The following is a 25,859-nucleotide window of genomic DNA, read 5'->3' as shown; positions in this document are numbered from 1 at the left end:
CATCAATGAGAGAGACCTGTGCATTTTTCAAATCGGTGGTGAAAATATATGAGTATGTTGCTGGAGATGTGGGCCGCCATGCCACCAATGTACTTACCGGGGGAGGGTAAACACCCAATATTCTGCAACTTTCTTTCCGCATACCATCACTCTGCATACTTTCATTACGAAAGTACCATGACTCCGCAAAGCCATTATAAAGCATGGCATTACATTTTATATGCTTTTACCACGCATACATTTACAACGAATGGGAAAAGCATGTTTTTTTTTTATTTTTGGATAAGGTAAGTATGGGTATAGGGGTATATGTTTTGGGGTATTAAGGTATCTGTTTTGGGGTGTTTGGGTATTTTAAGAGTGCAGATATAGTTTTGGGTTATGGGATATAGGGGTAGTTTTAGGGTTTAGGGATAGGTATGGGTTTTGGGGTACAGGGGTATTTTTAGGGGTCAGGGCTAGTTTTGGGTTTTGAGGTACAGGGGTTTTTTAAGGGTTGAGGGCTAGGTTTGGGTTTTGGGGTACGGGGTATTTTAGGGTTCATGATGTCATGAGTGATGTCACTGACCATGTCATGAGTGATGTAATATGTGACGTCATCAGCAGTGCATTGCAGGCGCGCAAGTTATAGTAAGTCCAACTAACTATAACGTGGGAATTTCAATGGTTTTTATGTCAGTAAAATTTCCAGCTAACTATATCTGGTGTGAAACCTATGTTTTTTTCAGTGAATTTAATAGGTTTTTTAAATGCTAATTCCTAACTATAACAGATGTGAAACCTATGGTTTTTTCTGTGAATTTATTTGGTTTTTTAAATGCTAATTCTAAACTATAACTGGTGTGAAACCTATGGTTTTTTCAGTGAATTTCATAGGTTTTTTAGATGCTAATTCCTAACTATATATAAGGCCCCAAACCTATGTTTTTTTCAGTGAATTTTAAAATGTTGTTAATAGCAAATGTCTATAGCTATGAAATGTAATATTTTTGAAAATGAATGAATCCTATATTATATTTGTATTTAAAACAATTTTTTTAATGTATATTTTTATTTATTTATTTATTTTATTTTTTTGCCCTGGAGCGCTCCTGGGGCGCGACCCAGTGAGCGCCTCGGAAAGCGTAGTCTTTTGAAGCACCCCAGGGCGCGCTCCGGAGAGCGTCCCGTTAGCGCTATCGCCGCAAACGAAAATATCATCGTGACGTATCGTGTAGCCGCGTCCACGTGATACGCACGGCGTAAGCGCACCCGGAAGCACTCGAGCGAATATGATCGTGCAACGTAAACATCTGACGTGCTTACGCGACGCGACCCGGGGAGTGCCCATGGGCGAGCTCGGGGGCGCGTCGCGTAAGCACGTTGGGTCATGTGACCTGAAAATAACACTTTTAATTGGTGCAGAATAGTTTTGGTTTCTTAATGATGAAATCCCCTTGTGACCTGAAAATAACACTTCTCATTGGTTCAGGATATTTTTTTTTTCCAAATGATGAAAGACCCCACCTTGGTTCCTTATTCTGACTGTGTCCTTTGACTGAGGAAGACCTGTTTTGAAATCTTTGTGGTATATTTTGTACTTTGAAATGGCTACAGTGGCAGCATCAGCTGGAGAATCTGCACCACCAACACCACCACCACCACCAAGAGGACCACCACAACATCACATTGGTGGTCAAGAAGAAGAGGAGGAGGAGGAAGAGGAGGAGGGGACGAAGTTAGGTGGCTGGAAGAACACAATACCCCATATCAACCCAAGCCACACATTGTATGGGAGTTTTTTTCCATCCCTGAGGGAAAAAAGAAAGTGAATGCGGTAAAGGTGACTTGCCTTATCTGTGACATGGAACTTTCAAGGGGTAACCCAAATAAAAAATATTCGTTTGGGAATAATACCATGATCAGACACATGCAGCGCAAGCATCCAAATAACTATGCTGCCACAGAGATGAGAGAACTGGCCAGCAACCCTCCCCAATCTACACCCAGCACCTCCAAACGAAAACAATTCACTCCATCGGGACCAGAGACAAGGGAGACAATCCCTTGCATTCAACCACGGTTTTGAGAATTTAGGGTCACCTGTATTTTTTGTGGTAAGACCATCTCCTATGGTGAGCAGAGCCTAAAGCTCATCCTCCTTGCTGGTGACAACCACAATTGCCCCAAAAAACCCTAATTTTTTCCTTATTTTTTTTTACTCCAGTTGAGCCATTTTCCTGTTTTTTGTTTCTCCCCATAAAAATAACAAAAAAATACAAAATAGTTCATAAAAGCCAAAAAAAAGTAAAAAATGTTAAAAAAACATAAAAAAATATAAAACAACAAAAAGAAGAAAAAAAACAGTTCTTTTTAGAACTACCTCCAAATTATAAAAAAAGGCTACATTATTTTAAAACTCTATCATTCTTTTTTCCCCATGGAACGCTCCCCGGTACTCTCCGCGGTGCGTATACCGGGCGCTCTCCTGCGCAAATCATTTAAGATGTCATCAGTGATGTCACTGACCATGTCATGAATGATCTAATTATGTGACATCTTCAGCAGGGGATTGCGGTGTGCGAAATATACAACTATCTATATAGGAGCAATTTAATTGTTTTTTTAAATGCTAATTCCTAACTATATAAGGCCTGAAACCTATGGTTTTTTCAGTGAATTTCAAATGTTTTTTATATGCTAAATTCCTAACTATATAAGGCCTGAAACCTATGTTTTTTTCAGTGAATTCGCAAGGTTTTTTAAATGCTAATTCTATTAGCGGATAACGTTTAAATATGTTAATATCCTTGTGGGACCACCTGAGCAGCCGTAGGGGGTCAGGTTGTTTCTACCCTGCCCCCTTATTGCATTCTACACGTTTGTTTTTCTGCTTCTTTTGTGCCTCGGTCTACCTAGCACAAGATGAATGCCAACACTTCCTGGTTAGAAGTGTTGACAGCCAATGAGCATGCTGGTTTCCTGCGAAAGGTATGCTGATTGGCGGCCACTGTCTGTCAACACTCCAAACCAGGAAGTGTTGGCAGCCATCTTGTGCCTCGGTAGAACCAAGGCACAAGAAAGCAGTGAAACAAAGGTGCAAAACACACAAAGGGGGCAGAGTAGAAGCACCCTGACCCCCTAGGCCTGCTCAGGGGGTCCCACAAGGACCCCCCAGGGCCCAAAAATATATATATTATTGGTTTTCCCCGTGGTACGCTCAGGGTACGCGTACATGACATCGCACCCAGTGCGTATCCACAAAATAAAAATTAAAAAATATTAGTTTTTTTGACCTTCAGGGTCCTCCTAGGCCTCCCTGATAAAACCTAGGGGGTCAGGGGGTCTCTACCCTGCCCCCTTTTATAGTTTTCCCCTTTTGTTTTTCTCCTCTTGTGTCTCGGTTCTACCGAGACACAAGATGGCGGACTCTCCGGACCATTTGGTATGTTCACAGACACACGAGAGCCAATCAGCTTTCCGCTCGCGCACTTCCGTATCGCGCTGGGTGCCCTCCCCGGTACGCGTACCTGTAAGCGCTCGAAGTGCGCGTATAGATATATATGTGTTTTTTAAGTTAATTTTCGTAAAAACCACTGGAGCAATTTTCACCAAATATAGAAAAGGCACTTCTGCGTACCAGTCCCTACAATTTTGCCAAGTTTGGTGTAATTTGGTTCAGCCGTTCGGGCTGTAGCCGTGTCTAATCGTCCTATGGAAATTAACAAGGGGAAAATACGTTTTGGGACCCCCCTTTTTTCTCAGCCCCCGCATGACAAATCCCCCAAAACTTCCAGGGAAGGAGCGGATCGGAGCTGGCCTAAATTTTGGAAAATTATACGCAAATTCCTCAACCGGCGCCAAAGTTATTCCCAATAGAATGTTGCGGATTTCCTATGGTAGCTAGGTCCTAACTATATATACCTACTGGCTTTCGCCAGTAGGTAATATATATATATATATATATACACATATATACAAACATATATTTGATGTTTTAATAATGTACTTTTACAATGTATATGACTTTACCACACATGCATTTGCGTTATAATGGCATGCGTGATAAAGTCATATGCGTTGTAAAAGTTTTAGAAATTATGTCTTTGCGGAGTAATAGTCCTGCGTTATAAAAATTGCGGAGTGATGGTATGTGGGATGATGGTTTGCGGAATATCATCACATATTCCCGGGGAATTGATAGTCCTTTTCTTGCTATTTCCGTGGAGGCGGGCCTTGTGTCCTGATGTGGGTGGCGCGAGGCCTGTGCACAACAGAAGTGGAAAATCTCCAGTGTGCGCTTCAGGCGTCACCGGAAGTTAAGGCAAGATTACATTTCCTGCACAATGGCCCCTGTTTGCGCTCCTTCAAAACCTTGGAAATAGTGCCATTCCCTACCTCCATACAGTAAAGCAGGTGCACGTCACTGGGAGCGTGGGGCAAGCATACCCGGAGCTGGAATGAACAGAACCTGGGAAGAAAAAACAATGAAATATTGGGCACAACGCTCCCGTTTTTTCCGTAATCCCGTGCCCTGCACATGCCCACGCCCCCAGCACACACCCACAGCACACAATATGAGACATGGCATAAAGGGCATAACGTACCACATGCCCCCAGCATTTGTCACGCCCCCAGCACACGCCCACAGCACAACGCAGACATGCCCACAAGGGACTACTTTGCTGGCACGGTTCTTTTACCTTTTAAATGTATATGGTGGGCGTCTGCATAGCCTATGTCCTTCAGCTGCAACTGCCCTTTTCAATGCTGTATTGGGTGTTGTGATTGGTGCTGTGGTTCCTGAGATTACCCGCCTCAAAGGTTTGAGCTTTCTCTTTATTATATTAGTATAAAAAATAACATGCCTGTATTTAGTATGCCTTAGAAGTTTTGTTGTTGCTGCTGCAATAAGCAGAGCATTTTGGAAGCAAGTCAGCCGGCACCACCAGAAGGTACGCCAAATTTTGAGATGTACATCCAATATGGTATTTGTCCCATCATGTATAATGCATTGTGGAAGAAATATACAAAAGGGAATCCCCAGTTGCAATTGCCATTAGAGGGAACAATGGACCCTCAGAAACTCGAGTTTCCAGAGAAATTACTGTTTTTAAAGAAAGTTTGACAGTTTTCGTATGTGGAGGAAGGAAGTGAAGGAGCGGCAGCTCAAGGCAGAGAAGGTACAAAGAAAACAGGAAAGGAAGACTGAGTATCAGAAGTATGAGGAATTGAAGGATAAGGAAGTTAAGGAGAAAGAGGAATGTTTAGATAGAGAGCATAGATTATGAATATCGAAGGAATATATAGTTAGACCGATAGTAGCAGTTCACGTTCACCAAGAGGATGTGGATTCAAACAATGATAGATTATTGATTTAACCACCCCCAGCCCCATATGTACCATTAACACCTCTTCCCCCTGGACCATCAAATGTTGTTCCCCTGTACCTCCAGCTCCACCTCCTTTGCCCCCGGTTGTCCAGCTACCTATTTTCCAACCAGTACCGGTACATCCCTTAACCCCTCATCTCAGGCCATTGTAACTGAAATGACTGATGATATCATACTTTCTGCATTTGTCTCCTCCCCTCGAATTCTTTGCTCTACTGTATCTCAGTTTTATCAGGACGCAATAAGGTTGATAGTACTGAAGTGGTTACGTGATTTAGAAATGGAAGTAGAGGAAATTATAGATCAGATAAAGGATTTTTCAGAGGCCGAACTTTTTTATCTGATAAATAAGCATTCTCATCAACTTATGGTCCAATGGGGGATGACTACAGGACAGTATTGCCCTGATGAAGTTAGAGCAATTAATCGACAGTGTCAGATAGGAGCCTTCCCTGTAAGTAGGATTAACAATGCCATAGCAATGATACTTGGATATTATAATGAACTCTCTTCCTCTCCTCGAATAAACCCCATGAGGGAAGCTGTGCCACAGTTCATTCCTAGAAGAGAGAATACAGATAATGATGACCCTAATAGTCCTAATGCTAATACCCAATTTTTGTACAATTGGATATATACACCCTGGTAGAGGATGGATGGACAGACTGTAAAAGCCTCTTTACCAGAAATACAGAAAAATCCTAGAGGATTTTATGATGATGTACAGGCAGCCATTGATTCTTGTATCATGACCTTAGCAGATATTTAAATGTTTTTTTGGTATAATCCTGCCACCAGATATGTGGCGACTTACCGGGAAACAGGATCATGCGGTTGACATAGGAGGAGATTGGGCTGCCATCAAAGCAGGCGACAGGGATAGCAAACCTGGTCAGAAACCTAGTCAGCTCATTCTGGATCTGCCTGGTAACATACTTACTTGCATAAAAATGATGGTTCCGGCCAGGAAAATAGATTGGGCACTTCTCACTGCTAGTACACAAAAACAGGGAGAGGCAGTCCCTGATTTCTTTATTCACTTTGAGGAAGTGTTTCATGATTTTAGTGGGCAAGATACATCTACACCTACGGGTGCACATTTATTTGTAGATAGATTCGTACTAACTTTACTTCCTGAAATATCTGTTCAAATTCTGAGAGTACATGGGCTTCAGTAACCCTGAAAGCTATATTAGTTATGGCTCAGTATTATCAGTATCAGGTGACAACTGAGCAAGAACGAAAAGAAGGAAAACTAAAAGAATTGAAAGCTAAGGTGATGATGGTCCAGGTCTATGGACCTCAAAGTTGAGGTCGCGGTCAAAATTATGGTCAGAACTTCAGACAACCACCTCCAGTAGGGCCACCGCGTAGACAAACTCCACTAGGGCTGGATCAATGTGCTTATTGTAAGGAGAAGGGACATTGGTGTTTTGTATGTCCTGTTGTAGCTGCTGGTTGGAGAGGAAGTGGACAAGTGAATGGTAGTCGGGGACTTCAGTTTCCCGACAACAGCCACAGCAGGTTCAAGCTCCAGAGAGAAATAGGTCAGAAATTATTTTGATCAATGGAATAATCAATATTCTATGGAGGATTGTGAATCAGAGGAAACTGTGGGAACACATTTTGCCTAGGACAGCGTAGGATTTGGAGGACCAGTTGAGATACCTGAAGACCAGGCCAGGCCCTTTATAACAGCCACTATCTTTGGGCAGGATCAGAAATCTTTAGTGGATACAGGGGCGACATGCAGTGCAATATCTCAGAAACTGGTCCCCGGGACACCCTTGTCTGGCCAAGTGATTACATTGATAGGATTTGATGGAACACCAACTCCTAGCCCTGTGTCCCGAAACCTACCTCCGCAGGATAAAAATGTCATCACTACAGCCCCCTTTTTACTTCTCCCACATGCTCCAGATAATCGGATGGGACTCGATCTCTTGAAATATTTCCATGCTACTATACATTGTTCCCCATCTAGAGTATGTGTCATTTTTGGGAAAAAGACATTGCCTAAACAATATAAAAAAAAATATGCTCAGACTTCGATTCTGTCCCTTCATGTGTTTGGGCAACTGCTGACACAGATGTGAGAAGAATGTAATTTTCCACCGTGCATATACAGGTTCGGGAATATGCTTCCTTGCAATATAAGATATCAAAGCAAGTTGAGGATGCGCTATCATTGATGACATGATACATACAGGAGTGGTTGAGGAAGTTTCCTATAATGTATGCAATAGCCCCATTCTTCCTATCTTAAAATGGGGTGAAGGAATAGGGGATAAGATTTACCAATTTGTGATTGATTTAAGAGAAGTCAACAAAATAGTGATTCCTCAATATCCTGTCGTCTCTGACTTTACGACCTTGTTGACATTAATCCCACCTACAGCCACTGTATTTTCTGTTATGGGCCTTTTCCTCTATTCCTATACATGAAAACAGCAGATATCTAGTTAGATTTTCATTACGGGCCACTCATTTCGATTTTATAGGGCTCTATAGAGAGTCCTAGCATTTACAGTTAGGCACTTAAACAACAGTTGGATGAGCTTATTTTGCCACCAGGAGTTACACTTGTACAATACTTTGATGACATTTTGATAGCTGCAGACATGTTGAGCATTGTAAAAAGGCCACTCTCTCCCTATTGCATCATCTTGCTGCTAAGGGACATAAGGTCTCTAAGAATAAGTTGGAATATTGTCAATCTGAGGTCACTTATTTGGGTCACCTCTTGTCTATGGAAGGCCGCACTCTGACTAATTTCAGGTGCTCCGTCCATCACCACCCCCTTTTGTACCGCTTTTGGCCGCCATAAGTGTGGCAGGGTATGCTCAGACGTGAGTCCCTTGCTCACTTTGCCACTGGATTCAAGCAAGCCGGGCTGAAGATGGCTGGAATGCCAGAAACCGGTCCTCTGAAGCTTGTTTCCGGTCCAGGGAAGACATGGCTTGGCAGTTCGGGCTGGACTGTTCCCATGAGGCACAGGGTCAGACTGATTTGCATATAGCCATGTCTGAACTGGGGTGGCAGAGTGGGCTAAAGAATGGTGATGGATTAAACCCAGATCTTTTGACGGGGTGTGAGTGTTTTATTGATTCAGATGCTCCGTCCATCACCACCCCCTTTTGTACCGCTTTTGGCTGCCATAAGTGTGGCAGGGTATGCTCAGACGTGAGTCTCTTGCTCACTTTGCCACTGGATTCAAGCAAGGCGGGCTGAAGACGGCTGGAATTCAAGAAACCGGTCCTCAGAAGCTTGTTTCCGGTCCAGGGAAGACATGGCTTGGCAGTTCGGGATGGACTGTTCCCATGAGGCACAGGGTCAGACTGATTTGCATATAGCCATGTCTGAACTGGGGTGGCAGAGTGGGCTAAAGAACGGTGATGGATTAAACCCAGATCTTTTGACGGGGTGTGAGTGTTTGATTGATTCAGATGTTCCGGCTATCACCACCCCCTTTTGTACAACTTTTGGCCGCCATAAGTGTGGCAGGGTATGCTCAGACGTGAGTCCCTTGCTCACTTTGCCACTGGATTCAAGCAAGCCAGGCTGAAGAAGGCTGGAATGCCAGAAACCGGTCCTCAGAAGTTGTTTCCGGTCCAGGGAAGACATGGCTTGGCAGTTCGGGCTGGACTGTTCCCATGAGGTACAGGGTCAGACTGATTTGCATATAGCCATGTCTGAACTGGGGTGGCAGAGTGGGCTAAAGAACGGTGATGGATTAAACCCAGATCTTTTGACGGGGTGTGAGCGTTTGATTGATTCAGATGCTCCGTCCATCACCACCCCCTTTTGCACCGCACTCTGACTAAAGACAGGATTCAAACTATCCTAAGAATTCCTATTCCAAGTACTCGAAAAGAAGTCAGGGCACTAATTGGTATTACTTCCTACTGCAGACAGTGGATCCCGAACTTCTCACTTATCATCAAACCTATTTTGTCCCTTGTTACTAAAGACACTGCATGTCCTCTACCATGGACATCTGAATGTGAGAAGCATATCAGGAGGTCTGTGCATTTCTTTGTTCTGCTCCAGTGTTAGGCACAGTAGACTAGGCTAAGCCTTTCATAGTATATGTACACCAGAGAGAAGGATGTGCATTGTCAGTTTTGACACAACCGAATGGTAGTGAAGATTGTCCATGTGCTTATTTCTCAGCTGTATTAGATCCAGTGGCCAGAGGACTTTCAGGTTGTCTTAGAGCAATTGCTGCCACCCCCATCTCTGTACGACAATCTGAAGGGATAGTGTTGAGTAATAAGCTTATGGTTATGGTACCACATTCCGTAGATGCACTCCTTAATCAGACTAAGACACAAGACCTGACTAATGCTAGACTTACAGGATACAAAAGTACGCTCTTGGCACCTCATATCACACTCAAGAGATGTTTGACATTGAACCCAGCTACAATGTTACGTTTGCAAGCTGAACAAACTCAAGATTTTCTTGACTGTATTTTCCTCACATAAGAACACACTAAGGGTAGAATGGATTTTAAGTATACACCTTTGTCCGATCCCGTGGGAGAATTATGGGTGGATGGTTTCTGCTTGAAACTACCAGATGGCACCACCTCAGCATACTATGCTATAGCCACATTACAAACTGTAGTGGAAACAGCCTGTATCCCACAGAAATCTGCCCAAGCAGCTGCACTCATTGCGCTTTTAAGGGATGCAAACTTAGTTAGGGAATATCAGTAAATATTTATACGAATAGTCAGTATACATTTGATGTGGCACACAATTTTGGCAAGCTTTGGAAGGAACAGCAATTCCTAACCTTCCATGATTCTAAAATACAGCATGGTGAATTGGTAAATAGTCTTTTTATTGCCTTAACATTGCCAAAGAGTGTAGCCATTATCATATGTAGTACCCACAAGAAAATTATAGACAAAGTGAGACAAGGAAATGCTTTTGCTGACGAAGTTACACGAGATACTCCAAGTGCACTCATGAGTAAAGTATATGTACAATGATCCCAAGCTGAAAGATGGGAAAACATTTATACAGAGATTAAGGAAATACAGCAGTCAGCCACTGAACAAGAAAGGGCAGAATAGCAAAAGGAAGGAGAGTTAAATGATGCTGGATGTTGGAGGTCAAAGGATATGTCTAAATGGAAGTTGCCCTATGCCTATTTATTACTTTTTGTGACTAGGGCTCATGGACCTGCTCACGTTAGTGCCAAAAACACCATCTCCCAACTAGAACAGGTTTGGGATAATCCGCACATTCGGAAAACAACTGAACATTTGGTTAAACATTGCATGATATGTCTACAGCTCAATCCTGGGAAGGGAGTATCAACCCCTACTGGTGGATTTTCTCCACATAAGGTTCCCTTCGAAGCATTTCAAATAGATTATATTCAGTTAGAGTGCTGTAATATTTTGAAATATGTGTTGTGGTTTGTTCCAATAGTAAGTAGGTAGAAGCTTATCCCACTAAATACAACACAGCCTTGAAAACAGCTAAAGTTCTCTTAAAGGAGTTCTTCCCCCGTTTTGGAATTTGTAGAGTCCAATGGAGTGACAACGGCCCCCACTTCACTGGCCAGATAATAGAGTACCTAATGAAGGGTTTAGGGGTAAAACAGAGATATCATGCTGCTAATTATCCTCAGGGAGCAGGTCTCAAAGAAAGATACCTGCAACATTGAAGTTGAAACTACGAAAGATACAAGCAACAGCGGGCCTTAATTGGCCATATGCCTTGACTCTAGCATTGCTAAGTGCTCCAAATTACTGTAGCCATATTGAGTTGGGTATGGATTACATAACTGACAACTTCAAAATTCAGCCCATTCTCTTATGGCACCGAGTTTGGACCACAGAGCAGTGTAACCTGACCTGCTCACTCATTATGGACTGCCTGGGACTGGCCAACTGGTTACAAATCCCCTGGCTGGCCTCCGTGAGTAACTTTTTTAAAGACTTAGACCTGACTTTATTTTTCTGTAAGCCCTCAACCTTGTTAAGCATTTCGAGGAAAAACCTATAAACTTTATGCTTATCTCATTTAAGGGAGTTGCGTTTATCCCAAGAAATTACCAGGACCTCTAATACCCAGATCCTAAGTGTTTAAACTGACCCAGGCATTCAACCTTACCTTAAATATCATCCGAACGCATATGAAAAATACCAACTGACTCGGTTTTGTTTTAATATATTTTTCCGTATTGTTTCTTTGCCAAAAAAAGCAAGATTGGTCAAAATTCATTACTAAGTGCCCTTGCGATGACATTTCGGAACAATCCACAATCCATGTTATGCTATTTTGCAGATTTTATGGGTTTCCCCGAAAGTGTTGGATCATCCCTATTTTGTTATCTATAGGTTTGAGATCCTGTCGTCCCACTTTCCTTGCTCTGCAATATTTAGACTCTGAATTTATTGCCAAAAGTGTGGCTGGTTTTCTTAAAACGTGTATAAAATATCAGTGTAATTATGACTAATATGTCTTTTAAAGCACTTGCACTTTATCAACAGTCTGCTTATTTACCCTGTTTGGTTTTTAACCTGAAATGTATTTCTTTTTATCGTTAAAGTTGTATATCAGTACAATTTTCTCCGCCCTCTTTTTATGAAATGTTTGTTGTAATGTACTTTTTATGGTTCCTAAAAAATTATGGCAACAGAGTAAAAGATATACGAACGAACGACTCAAGCATTTTTATATGTTTGTGCCATCCCACATAGTAAAATTGGACTTCCCCCTTTGAGATAGTCTTTGGTAGGCCTATGTATGTATGGGGACCCCCAAGGCCAAATGTAATAAAAAAAATACAGTACCCTGTTTTGTGTAATTACCTAAGAAACTTGACTGAAAAACTGTCTCAGATTCATCAGCAGGTGCAAGAAGCCTTACAAGACGAGTCAGTGGGTCCGGCTCATGGTCTCCAACCGGGAGAGTTTGTCTTAGTAAAATACTTTCAATGTTTGAGGAATTTTGAGCCTCGCTGGAAGAATCCAGAACAGATCCTGCTTGCGACTCGAACTGCTGTCTGTGTCACCAACAGACGACATTGGATTAATGCAGCACACTGAAAGCGAATCCCAGCAACTGTTCTCCAGTCAGAAGGCAAAAACAATCTGAAAGACATCTTACATACTCAGAAAAGTGGTACTCCTCTGAACTAAGACACTTTATTTACTTATCAAACTACCCCTTCAGCAACAAGGTACGATTTACGACCAAGAAAGGGAAGGTGCAGATAGAGATACCGGAGGACCTGTTTCAATTAGTGGAACGGTTCGGCTGTGACACACTAGGATCACAGAATCACCTGAACTAGGTTCTCAGGGGATTGTTATACGTGTTCAGTGGTGCCTGGATTTCTCTCCGACCTGTCGTTGTATCGATACCAAGAAGGAGAAATGCAGAATTTGGGATCAAAGTTGAAAAGTAATGACAAGACGCTGTGTATGGTGACTCTGATCATATTATTGATAATATTGTCAGCACTTTTTTGGACAATGGAGAAAGGGATTCCGGCTCAAACCCTGTTGCCCGCTACCATTCCTGTCCCCACAGGACATTATTACTTCACTCTTCCCTACAATGAACAGAAACATCGGATGTTCTACATAAATAACACTTTCATCCAAATGTTACATTGTACTCATAATGCAACAAACACTCCCAACTGCTAGATATGTGGAATGATGCCAGCTCATCAGAAGAAGGGAGGAACACCTTTTATTCCCTTGCCATTTTTACATAACAGCTCCTGTAGAGCCTGGTTTGCATTTTTGTGGGTATTTGCAACTAGTAATATCACTCAAGTTGATGTAGGAAGACTCAATGCCTAGCTAAACAAGGTTTGTTACCCTGATGAGGATGGGGATCCAAAAGCCAAAGGAACTGTATGGGAAATGGAGGAGTATTGCAGAGGGATTGCTCCACAAGGAATGTATGACGTTACAACGCATATATTTACAACTCATGCCTTTACAGTGCAGTTTTCATATAGCAACATCCTTTACAATGCACTCCATTACATCGCATGACACTACATCGCATTTTTAGAAACTACATTTACAACGCATTCCATTACATTGCATTATACCTTTACAATTCGTACCATTACAATGCATACCATTACATTGCATTTAAGGTAAGAATTGGTTAGTATAGGGGTAAAAATTACTATCCAAACTCCAGGGGGTGCTACAGTAGGGTACGTTTTGGAAAGTGTAGGGGTACTATGCGTTGTAATGGTATGGTTGCAATGGTATGCGTCGTAATGCCTGGGTTGTTATGACATGCGATGTAGTGTCAAGCAATGTAGTGCAATGCGTTGTAATGCCTGCGTTGTAGTGACATGCGTTGTAAAGTGATATGTTTTTCACAACACTGTTATTGCTGTAACCAGAGCCCGAGCAGAACACTGTGTGAGCAGCATAGGCATTATTCCGGTGGGAAAAAGTGACTGTACTACAGTGTTGAATATCACTGTAACGAACAATAGCAGTTTTTTTATCTCCCCAAAACACTTACTTCATTTGTGGAAACAAAGGTCATTATCATCTACCGCTCAGTTGGTCCAGCATCTGTTATGTGTCCTTTTTGCTTACCCCTGTATTCTTAGCATCTGCATCCTATCACAGAGATCAGAAACTGTTTAATGACATTTATTTGAAATAAGATTTAAAAGGACTGTAAATAATGATGAGGTAGATCAGACTGATACAGAATTATAGCAATATGTTAATTTTAATTTGGGACTCTTTTTCTTTGTTGGTGCAGCCCTAAATAGTAGAAAGAGTAGATGCCTGAGCGGAGTGGTAGAAGCAGTGACTAATTAGGCAGCAATGGCTCTAGGAAATATTACAGAAGAGCTCCAAATTACAAGGATTGTAACTCTTCACAACAGAATGATCAGAGTGGAGCATGTCGCATTATCGGTAGTAGCTGTTGCGTGTTCATACCTGACCAAGCCCCTTCTGTCTATGACTCCATTTCCAAATTACATAAAACAGCCACAGAAATACATCAAGACCAAGGAACATGATCCTGGTCTGAATGGTTACAGGGACATATTTCCACTTGGGGTTGGAAATTATTATTGGGAACAGTATTTATGGGAGCCATCTTTCTCACTTGCTGCTGCTGCATTCAATGTGCTCCTACGATATGTACAGCTTGTATAACCACTTGTAACCATATTAAACTTCCCCCAATTAACGTTCACGAATTGAATAAAGAAATGATGATGCACACTGAAATTTACGAACTTATGAATATCCACATTCAAGATTAATAAATGTATTTTTTAAGAATGGATTCAGCATAGCTGAAAAAGAAGGACTGTTAAAATCTAAAATCTGATTCTCTCCTTTTTTAATTAAGCTATGCCTCATCCATTTCTCACCCCTGCCCTACTATCAGACTTACTCTATCCTTGACATCGCATCTGTATAAACATGAGTAAAGAATCTAGATTGGGGCATTGTAGGCTGCTCGAGGGTTTTCAGACAATGGTTAATCCTCAAGTTAAGTTTACTCAGATAGCATATCTTGTTGTTCAGCCTAAGGATGTAGCAATTGCAAAAGGCACCAAGGATGTCAATTCTTGCCATTACCTCATTTGTGTGTTCTTCCCAAAGGTTTATTTACCACTGGGCATCCCTTGTTGTGGTCTTTGCTATAAAAACCCATGTAACCATCGTTCAGCACGTTCTCTCCTTGAGTATCTCTGTGGTGCTTGTTGGACGTAGCCCCATTCATGAATATTAGATAAATGACTTATGGTTTGTACTTCGCTCCAGTGTTGATTCCTCCTTCCTTGTTAAGAACCCGTAGACTAAAGGGTGACCCTGCACCGGTGGGTTATTAATAATCCACTTCCACAAGTTGTGTACTCGTAGGGATGTGTAGAGGCTTGCAGGTGGTGTATTCATGCAGTAATGGGTAAAGGACTGCAGATGGTATATTCATCATGTAGGGACGTGTAGAAGCGTGCAATTAGTGTATTCATGCAAGGATGAGTAAAAACATGCAAGTGATATATTCATGTGGTAATGTGTAGAGGTGTGGCAAGGTGGTGAATTCATGTAGGGTTGTGTAGAAATGTGCAGGGGTGTATTCATGTAGGTAGGGAAGTGGTGTTCTCATATGGTGATATCTGGAACCGTGCAGGCAGTGTACACATATAAGGATGTATAAAGGCGTGAAGGTGGTGTATTCATTTAGTGATCTGTAGAGGCATGCAGGTGATGTATTTATGTAGTGTTGTGTAGAGGGGTGCAGGTGGTGTACTCATGTAGGAAAGTGTACAGGTGTGCGCTTGAGTATTTATGTAGGGATGAGTAGAGGTGTGCAGGTGGTGTATTCATGTAGGGATAAGTAGAGGCGTGCAGGTGGGTGATTCATGCAGGGTTGCTTAAAGGTGTGCACTTGATATATTCATGTAGAAATATGTAGAGGTGTACAGGTGGTCTATTCATGTAGGGATGTGTAGAGTTGTGCATGGTGTGTACTCATAGGGATGTGTGGATATGTTTAGGTGGTGTATTCATGTAGTGATGTGTATTAGCTTGCAGATGGTGTACTCATGTAGGGATGTGTAGCGGTATACAGTTGGTGTATTCATGGAGAGATGTGTAAAGGTGGGCACTTGATGTATTCATGTAGAAATATGTAGAGGTGTGCATGGGGTGTATTCATGTAGGGATGTGTAGAGTTGTGCAGGTTGTGTACTCATAGGGATGTGTGATGACTTGCAGGTGGTATATTCATGTAGTGATGTGTAGGAACTTGCAGATGGTGTATTCATGTAGTGATACGTAGAGGTGTGCAGGTTGCGTATTCATGGAGTGATGTGTAGAGGCTTGCATAGAATTAGTGTATCATGCAATGATGAGTAGAGGCATGCAGGTGGTGTATTCATGTGGTAATGTGTAGATATGTGCAGGTGGTATTTTCATGTAGGGTTGTGTAGAGATGTGCAGGAGGTGTACTCATGTAGCTAAGAAGGTGGTGTACTCATTTAAGGATATTTAGAGGCATGCAGGTGGTGTACTCCTGTAGGGTTGTGTAAAGGCTTGAAGGTGGTATATTCATGTAGTGGTGTAAAGGCTTGCAGGTGGTGTATTTATGTAGTATTGTGTAGAGGCATGCATGTGCTGTACTCATATAGGTTTGTGAAGAGGTGTCCAGGTGGTGTATACATGTAAGGATGTTTAGAGGCGTGCTAGTGATGTACTCATGAAAAAAAGTGTACAGGCATGTACTGGGGTAATAATGTAGGGATGTCTAGAGGTGTGCGGGTGGTGTATTCATGCAGTGATGTGTAGCGGTGTGCATGTGATGCAGTCATGTAGTGATGTGTAGAGGCATGCAGGTGCTGTACTTATGCAGGAATGTGTGCAGGTGTGTTCTGGTGTATTCATCTAAGGGACTGTAGAGGTGGGCAGGTGGTGTATTCATGTAGTGATGTATAGCAGTGTGCAGGTGGTGTATTCACATAGGAAAGCATACAGGCATGCAGGTGGTTTACTCATGTAGGGATGTGAATAGGTGTGTGGGTATTGTATTCATGCAGAGATGTGCAGAGGCGTGCAGGTGGTGTATTCATGTATCGAAATGTAAAGGGGTGTGGGTGGTGTATTCATGTAGTGATGTGTAGAGGCGTGCAGGTGGTGTATCATGTAGTGATGTGTAGAGGCATGCAGGTGGTGTACTCATGCAGGAATGTGTACAGGTGTGTGCTGGTGTGTTCATGTAGGGATGTGTAGAGGTGTGAAAGTGGTGTATTCAAGTAGGGATGTGTACAGGTATGCAGGCGTATTCATGTGGGGATGTGTAGTGGCGTGCTCATGGTGTACTCATGTAGGGATGTGTAGAGACCTGCATCTTGCTGTGAGCATGCCTACAGATACCCTCAGACTTCCTAAAACAGGGTTAGGAGTACAACCAGAGAGAGGGAGAGAGTCGACTGCAGACAGACAAACAAGAATAAAAGATCAGTGGTAAGGAGAGAAACTGCCACAGAGAGGGTGTCCTGGACCATAAGGCAATGGAAAATAGGACCCTACCTCTGTCGGTAAGAGAAGAAACCCATAAGTGGGTGGTACTGCGCCCCTCAGCCCCCATACCCATCCCAGCTGCTGCACTAATACTGGCTGCGCCAAAGATGGTGGGCGGGAGAAGGGTCAGCACAAAGCTCACACTTACTCTCTATGTCTGCGTCATTCCTGTTGCACTCATCAGAGGAGCAGAAACTCTGAACCAACTGGTAGGTGAAATTCTGGGTCCTCCACTGGTAGGCGGCGCTCTTGTGTTCCCCTTGTGTAGATGAACAGTTCTTGAATATGTTATAAATTGGTCCTTGGCCAACTTCAAGAAAATACAAAAAAAGGAATAATAAGAATCTGAAGATGACAACACACACCATTAGCAGTCCATTACCAATCATTATGCCATCCCTGCAGACGGCACATGGCATTGAGAGCGGCCCTCGGGGCATGTGCTGAAAAGGAACCAATGTGAACAACGTGATGCCTCTCGTAGTGACTTTTGAGTGAGCAGAGAATGTGGCTGACATTGTGCCCTGGCGTTTCCTTGGTTATAGATTCTCTCACATCTTCCTCCTCCTTCACTCCTTCTCTTCTGCCTCCAATCCCTTTTGTATACTCTCTCCTCCCTCACAGCTTGTCTTTCTCTTGCCCGTGCCTCTTGCCTTCCCTTCTCTATCTCACTCTCACTCCAGCAGAGGTACCTTAGCCTCCCTTTCACTGCACCACATGTCTTACTGCGCTCTCTTTCTTTGATTCTCTCCTTCCTCTTCTGTCTCTCGCCAGCTCACTCTCCTCCTTTGTCATCCCTCTCATTCTCTCCCTCTCTCTCTACCATCTTTTTTCCTACTTTTTCTGTCTCTAACCGTCCTGATTTCATCAGAAGCGGTCGCTCCTCACGCTGCTCCCTGCCCTGCATGCCGATTTGGTATCGTAGCGCCTACTGCAAGACTTCTGCCTGCTTGCTCGCCTTGCCCCCACAACTTTTATTTCCTGATTAGAATACTATCGTAGCGCTAGATCGTCATAGCGCGCTTTAACGATCTGCTCAATTGTGCTGTGCTGCCTTGTTTTATTTACTGATTGCTGATTTGAATATTATGGTAGCGCTAGTCTGCCAAAGTGCGCTTCAACGTTCTGCTCAATTGTACTGTGCTGCCTGTATTTTTGTTTTGTGCCTTATTGTGCCGATTCCACTGCCATTCACATCGCGTTTCATATAATTGTGCCCCAATCCTGTTTCGCTTTTGGCTTGCTGCCATTTTGATGTTGTTGTTGTGCCTCCCTGCCCGGCTCTCCACCCCGCTCCCGCCTCCCAGCTGCTCCTCCCTCCCACTGATGGTCAGCCTCCGCTCTCCAGCTGTAATGCTGTGACCGTCCTGATTTCATCAGAAGCGGTCGCTCCTCACGCTGCTCCCTGCCCTGCATGCCAATTTGGTATCGTAGCGCCTACTGCAAGACTTCTGCCTGCTTGCTCGCCTTGCCCCCACAACTTCTATTTCCTGATTAGAATACTATCGTAGCGCTAGATCGTCATAGCGCGCTTTAACGATCTGCTCAATTGTGCTGTGCTGCCTTGTTTTATTTACTGATTGCTGATTTGAATATTATCGTAGCGCTAGTCTGCCAAAGTGCGTTTCAACGTTCTGCTCAATTGTACTGTGCTGCCTGTATTTTTGTTTTGTGCCTGATTGTGCCGATTCCACTGCCATTCACATCGCGTTTCATATAATTGTGCCCCAATCCTGTTTCGCTTTTGGCTCTCTGCCATTTTGTTGTTGTTGTTGTGCCTCTCTGCCCGGCTCTCCACCCCGCTCCGGCCTCCCAGCTGCTCCTCCCTCGCCCCTCCCCCTCCACTATCCGCATATGACAGGTGCCTTCGCGCGCAGCGGCCGCGCCTCTTGCACGCCCACGTCCGCGCCTGGACCGCGCCCAGCGGCAGACCCCCTGCCCCCTGCAATTCCTACTCTACCCACATAACATACAACGCTGCAACCCTCTCTGCCCTTAACACCGGCCTACTCCCAAACTGCTACCAAGCCGCCCAGGACACACCCATGGACCCTTCACCTGCCACTCCTGCAAGTTCGACAGCATCAAGACCCACACCAAACCCACAAACTCCAAGGAAAGCTCCGACACTAACCACCTAAAATGCATTCTACTCAACACCCGCTCAGTCCACAGACACTCCATTGAACTCTGGAACCTACTCGACACCACATCGCCGGACTTCGCCTTCCTTACAGAAACATGGATGAACGCCTCATCAGCGCCCGACATCGCCATAGTCATCCCGGACGCCTACAAGATCATCCGAAAAGATCGCACCAACCAAACAGGAGGAGGCATCGCCATTGTCCATAAGAACACCATCCGCATCACGACCAGTTCCGACGATAACCTCGCTACCGCCGAACACCTGCACTTCCAGATTCACACCGACCTCAAAACCACACTCAGAGGCACCCTCATCTATAGACCACCCGGACCCCGCACACAATTCAGCGAAGACATCACTGACTTCATCACCCCTCACGCCCTCCCCTTCGAGGACTACATTCTACTGGGAGACCTCAACTTCCACCTGGAAAAGAAAAACGATAACAACACCACCACTCTTCTGGACAACCTAGCCAATCTCGGACTCAAACAACTTGTTGACACCCCCACCCACTTTGCCGGACACACGCTCGACACTATCTTCACCTCCAGCAAGCACATCTCCTTCGATTGCACCACAGCTCTCCATTGGACGGACCACAGCTGCGTTCATTTCAACTACAAAAAGACTATGACCCACAACCCCCCAACAACCTATTCCTCGAAGAAATTGGAACAAAATCACCACCGACCAGCTCTTCACATCACTTCACCAAAACCCCCTGCCAAATCATCGGACCCAAACCAAGCAGCCACTAACCTCACACAATGGATCACCCACAGCGCCGACGAACTAGCACCCTTGAAAAACCATCTAATCAAGCAACGCAGCAAAAAAGCCCCATGGTTCAACGACGATCTTAAGAAATCCAAGAAGTTCTGTCGTACTCTCGAGAAAACCTGGCGAAAAAACCCAACCACTGACAACCTAGCCACCTTCAAGAACGCCACCCGCAAACACCACCAATTGATCCATTCCACCAAGAAATCAGCATTCAAGGATCAACTTGACAACAATGCCCAAAACAGCCCGGAACTATTCAACATCGTCAAAGAATTTACTAACCCCACCGCCGGCACCAACGACATCACTCCCTCCCAAGACCTCTGCGACTCCCTATCCTCATTCTTCCACAACAAAATAGCGGAAATACATTACAGCTTTGAAAACCAGTCCGAAGACCAGTCCACTCCACCCACCTCCGAACCTAAACCGCACTCTACCAACCTCTGCGCCTGGAACCCAATCACCACCGACGACACCATCCGCCTGATGAACTCCATCCACTCAGGATCACCAACCGACCCATGTCCCCACCACATCTTCAACAAAGCAGACTCCATCATCGCACCCCATCTCCGCGATTTCATCAACTGTTCCTTCAACACCGCTACCTTCCCGGAAAACTGGAAACATGCCGAACTCAGCGCCCTTCTGAAGAAACCCACAGCAGACCCCACCGAACTTAAGAACTACTGCCCCATCTCGCTCCTCCCATTCCCTGCCAAAGTCATTGAGAAAGCCATGAACAGTCAGCTCGCCGCCTTCCTCGAATACAACAAATCCCTCGACCCTTCACAATCCAGCTTCTGAGCCAAACACAGCACCGAGACCGCCCTCATCGCAGCAACAGATGACATTCGAACACTACTGGACAACGGAGAAACAGTTGCCCTCATCTTACTTGACCTCTCCGCAGCCTTCAACACAGTCTGTCATAGCACCCTCATACAACGCCTCAGCAACGTCGGAATACAAGGAAAAGCACTGGAATGGATCACCTCATTCCTTGCCGGAAGAAGCCAGAGAGTCTGCCTCCCCCTTTCAAATCAGAGCCACCGAAGTCCTCTGCGGCGTACCACAAGGATCATCACTCAGTCCCACCCTCTTCAACGTATAGATGAGTCCCCTCGCATCCATCGCACGCCAACACAACCTCAACATCATCTCCTACGCAGACGACAGCCAGCTAATTCTCTCCCTCACTAAAGACCCAAACACCGCCAAAACCAACTTACACGATGGAATGAAAGAGGTAGCCGAGTGGATGAAGAACAGCCGTTTAAAATTTAACTCGGACAAAACGGAAGTCCTCATCTTAGGGTCATCCCCCTCTGCCTGGGACGACTCATGGTGGCCACCGGCCCTGGGAACCGCACCCATACCTACGGTCCACGCACATAACCTGGGCTTCATCCTGGACTCCTCCCTCTCGATGACCAGACAAGTCAACACCGTCTCATCATCATGCTTCAACATCCTATGCATGCTCAAAAAAATCTTCCGTTGGATCCCCACAGAAACAAGAAAGACGGCCACCCACGCACTGGTCACAAGCAGACTGGATTACGGAAACACCCTTTATGCCGGAACCACAGCCAAACTACAGAAAAAACCCCAATGCATCCAAAACGCCTCAGCCAGACTCATATTGGACATCCCTCGGCAAGCCCACATTTCCAGCCACCTCAAAGACCTCCATTGGCTCCCTGTCAACAAGAGAATAACGTTCCGTCTCCTCACCCACGCACACAAAGCCCTCTACGACCTAGGACCCGAATGCCTCAACACGCGACTATCCTTTTACACCTCCTCCCGCCAACTACGATCGTCCAATCAAGCCCTCGCCGCTATTCCGCGCATCCACAGATGCACCATGGGGGGAAGATCCTTCTCCTACTTAGAGGCCAAAACCTGGAACTCTTTCCCCACCCACCTCCGCCTTACACAGAACCACCTCTGCTTCAGAAAGCAACTAAAAACTTGGATATTTGATAAGTAAAGCACCTCCCTCCCTCAAGCGCCTTGAGACCCTCTGGGTGAGTAGTGCGCTGTACAAATTTTGGAACTTGAACTTGAACTCTTTATCTCAGCCTCTTTTCTTGTCTCTCACTCCTTCTCTCTCTCTTTTTCTCCATCCTCCCCTTTGTTTCTTGTCCCTCACCCTCTCTCCCCCACTCTCCCTCTCGCTCTGATAAGATTCCCCCCACTCCCCTCTTAGTCCTTGGTATTTTTAGGTCCAGCATTCGAGATCTGTTCTATCTTCTCTTTTGTGCCTAAAGCCATCCTCCTGCTTTGATTTGTTTGTGTTAGTGTCCTTTAAAAATACTTGCTAGCTAGTGGTCAGTCCTGCCTTTTTGTCACTCCATTTTCTTCTCCGTACCTCCTAGGCAGCAGGGACTAAGTATGGTATCATTACGCTGTGGTTGTTGATATGCTGTTTGATGGACTATTTTTTTCCTAGTTTCCCAAGCAACTTTCTGCCTGTGCTTGCATGTTAATGCAGGATTTGTCCCTCCCATTTGTGTGTTTGGCGACTGTATTTTCTTTTATTACTTGTGTCCTGTGCTCCTAAGGAATTGCAGTGTAGGCTACAACATAGTTCCCGACCTTCAAAGGGGGCTGCTCTTTCCATTATTGCTCTTGTCACAATTTTTAATGTAGATGGTCACTTGGGCTTTTTTTTGTAGGATCGTGGTTTGGTTTTGGGCTTTCTTATGGGGTGATTGGGCTTGTTTCGCATTGGCAATGATAACAGTAATATTTCCTCAAAAGCACATCAGTTCCACCAATGCATGTGTGAGTGTCATTGTTTATGTTGGATTTGTTTGTGTGTGTATTGCTCTATGATGTCCCTGCATTCATCAGAGTGTAGGATTTTGTTGCGATGGGGACATGGTGGAGTCTTGTACTCCACAGGAGCCCCAGATGTTTTCAACTTATGCGGAGGGCACCTGCTGCATCCCCAAAAACCCTCTCTTTTTGCAGCTTCATCTGTTTCCCCCTCCCGTTGCTAGACCCCTACTTTTTTTATTTCTATTTACTGCACTCTTGAAAGCAGTATCTATTTACCAGCCGTTCATTGAGTAAACACGATCTCCAGACTAATATTACCATCATAGAGAGAAGCCCGACTTTGGCTTGACTGCATATGCCTCACATCACAGCATTTTTTTAATACATTATGCTTCCTCGCCAGTGACCCCTGCTCTTCCTGCCACCACTGCTCGCCCAGGTCATCTGCCATTGTTGCAGGGATCCTGCTCCTACACAGAACTGTGCACAGAGACCCAGGACCTTAGTGAATTGTGGTGAACCAAAAAACTCACCTTAGTACCTAGAAACACTAACCAGCTAGCATCCGTGTCACTTTAGCTCTTTGTCCTATAGCAAAGGAACCAAGGATTAGACAACCCAGAACATGTGACTTAAGTTACACTCAGGAATGGTGGGAAGCAAGAACACTCATTTGTTATACTCTCATACCAGTCCACAACAGGAGTAAAAAGAGAGACGGGAAAGGTTAAAATATTTATTTTAACAACGTGCTCTAAGAGGCAGTATCTTTGCAACATAAGCAGACATATGATTAGAAATAATATGATCAGCATTGTTACAATTCCATAAAACACAAAAGGAGAAAACATATTACAATGATGGTGTAAGTGTAGCGCCTAGTAAATTCACCTCCCTAGGTAGGAACTATGTTTTATAAAATATAGAAGGTCTCTTAGGCTTGTGTGGGGGACCCCCTACCTCCAAGATCAGCAGGAATGGATCACATCAGGATCTGCAAAAGCTCTCTGGCTCTCTGGAAAAACGGAATTCTTCTTATGTGCCTGAAATTATGCTTAAAGTGCAATAATAAAGGCGCCAGAATCACTTTGGCTGCAGCTGCATGTATGTTATGGCTAAAACGTAAGCCGATCAGCCCGAACAACAGCTGCCTTGTTATGATAACCTTGGAGGTGATGGAGCGAGATTTAAACTCGCAAAGTTAAACCTCTATAATATAATAACAGTATTAATGGCATGGGTTGAATAACTAATCAACTTAGTTTTAAAGTTGCACACATTATACGTGGGACTATTATGCTTTTATGTTGCATTTGCAAGTTTGTGGAAAATAATAAACTAACCTTGTCTTTTGTTTTTGTCAGTATTAAATGCGGCTGTTTAATTAATAGCATGTGCTTTATTATTTATGTGCAATGTGTTTTGTCGTGTCTTTTCTGTGGCAAAAGCTCGTGGAGAATCCTGATGGCCTCAAAGAAGAAGGTTTTTATAATGCTGCTTTTTGTGCTTTGGCTAGCTAATATAATTAACTTGGTTAATATTTAGAAGAGGGGGTGGGTAACAGAATGGGTCTCAATTCTCTAATTAATTGCTGTCTTGTGTTTGTTTAAATACTAGTTCCCTGAGAGGCCTTTTTGGGCCTACGCAAAATATGGCGTCAATGAAACCTGTCCAGAGAGGAGCCTTGCACGCATGAAAAAGTGGAAAGTTTTACCACATTGAAAGAAATCACTGTGGAATGAAGACGTGCATATTGTGCTCATGGTGTTATATTCAAGGACAGGAAACTGCCGGATTGCCAATGTGAGGAAGATAAGAGACTGTAACTCGGATGAACTTGATTTTGTTACAATTCTGAGGAAGCAAAGTTTTATGAACAATAGGGCTAAAGAAGAGCCCGTTCTTGGTTTGAAAGCAATGATGACATGGATGGTCTGACATAAGTCAGCCAATGGGAATGCAGTTGAGAACGAGACGTGACACGTTCTTAGTAGATTAGTTAGTTAGAAAGGTATAAAATCTGACCCTTCAGGCAGGAGGGGGCTCTTGCTTACCGAATCTTGAGTGACGTGCTGACGGATTTCTAGTGCACGTAAGGACAGGAGACTTTATTAATTATTTCTTTAGGTGAAGTGAGTTTAGATAGGGAAAATAGAACTTAGGCAATGGAAACTTTATTTTGGCTTTAATTCATGCTGATTGATTTACCTTTTAAAATGTCAGACTAATGTGCCTTCCTTGAATGATGCTTTCATATTGCTAATAAAATAATGAATTCTGAATAAAATGCTCTTTTCTTGAATCAAATAAAGTTAATAAAAATTTGATTTTTGAAATGACAAGCTGGTCTTGTTTATTCATGGTCTAGTTATCATTATTAGATCCATTCACCTTAGTGACTTAATTAAATGACGTCAGATAAAAACCATGGTGATTTTTAATAAACTGCAGTTGTATATAATTTTGTAAATAGTTTATGATTAGAGTGTTTAATTAGGTCACATGATTCAGTCGCTCAAATCGTCTCTTCAGTTTATAGGCCCTAGTAGAGATTCATGATTAATGGTGAGTATTGTGAAGATGAGTAGTGTTATTGAGACAGTTTTCCATTAGGGGCGCTGGATCAGAGGCTTTAGCACTCAGTGTGCGGACTAGAGTCACGATGTAAGTCTAGGGATGCTGAAAACAGGCCATTCTCATGTGAAGC

The 25,859-nt window shown here is 43.9% G+C and overlaps 1 protein-coding gene across 2 annotated transcripts in view; it reads right to left on the bottom strand.

The window, feature by feature from the left end:
• LOC147700979 (phospholipase A2 inhibitor and Ly6/PLAUR domain-containing protein-like) overlaps positions 1-25,859 on the bottom strand; it is a 221,521-nt gene that overhangs the window by 30,540 nt on the left and 165,122 nt on the right. For both annotated transcript variants that reach the window (XM_086928557.1, XM_086928556.1), the window contains exon 3: positions 17,573-17,734. In XM_086928557.1, the coding sequence (XP_086784683.1) occupies positions 17,573-17,734 (162 nt within the window). The remainder of the gene's footprint in view (positions 1-17,572; positions 17,735-25,859) is intronic.

This window comes from Lissotriton vulgaris, chromosome 7 (assembly GCF_964263255.1).
Source record: "Lissotriton vulgaris chromosome 7, aLisVul1.2, whole genome shotgun sequence".
Taxonomy (NCBI): domain Eukaryota; kingdom Metazoa; phylum Chordata; class Amphibia; order Caudata; family Salamandridae; genus Lissotriton; species Lissotriton vulgaris.
The sequence above is the reverse complement of the archived record's forward strand: the minus strand, read 5'-3'. Positions and strand labels throughout refer to the sequence as shown.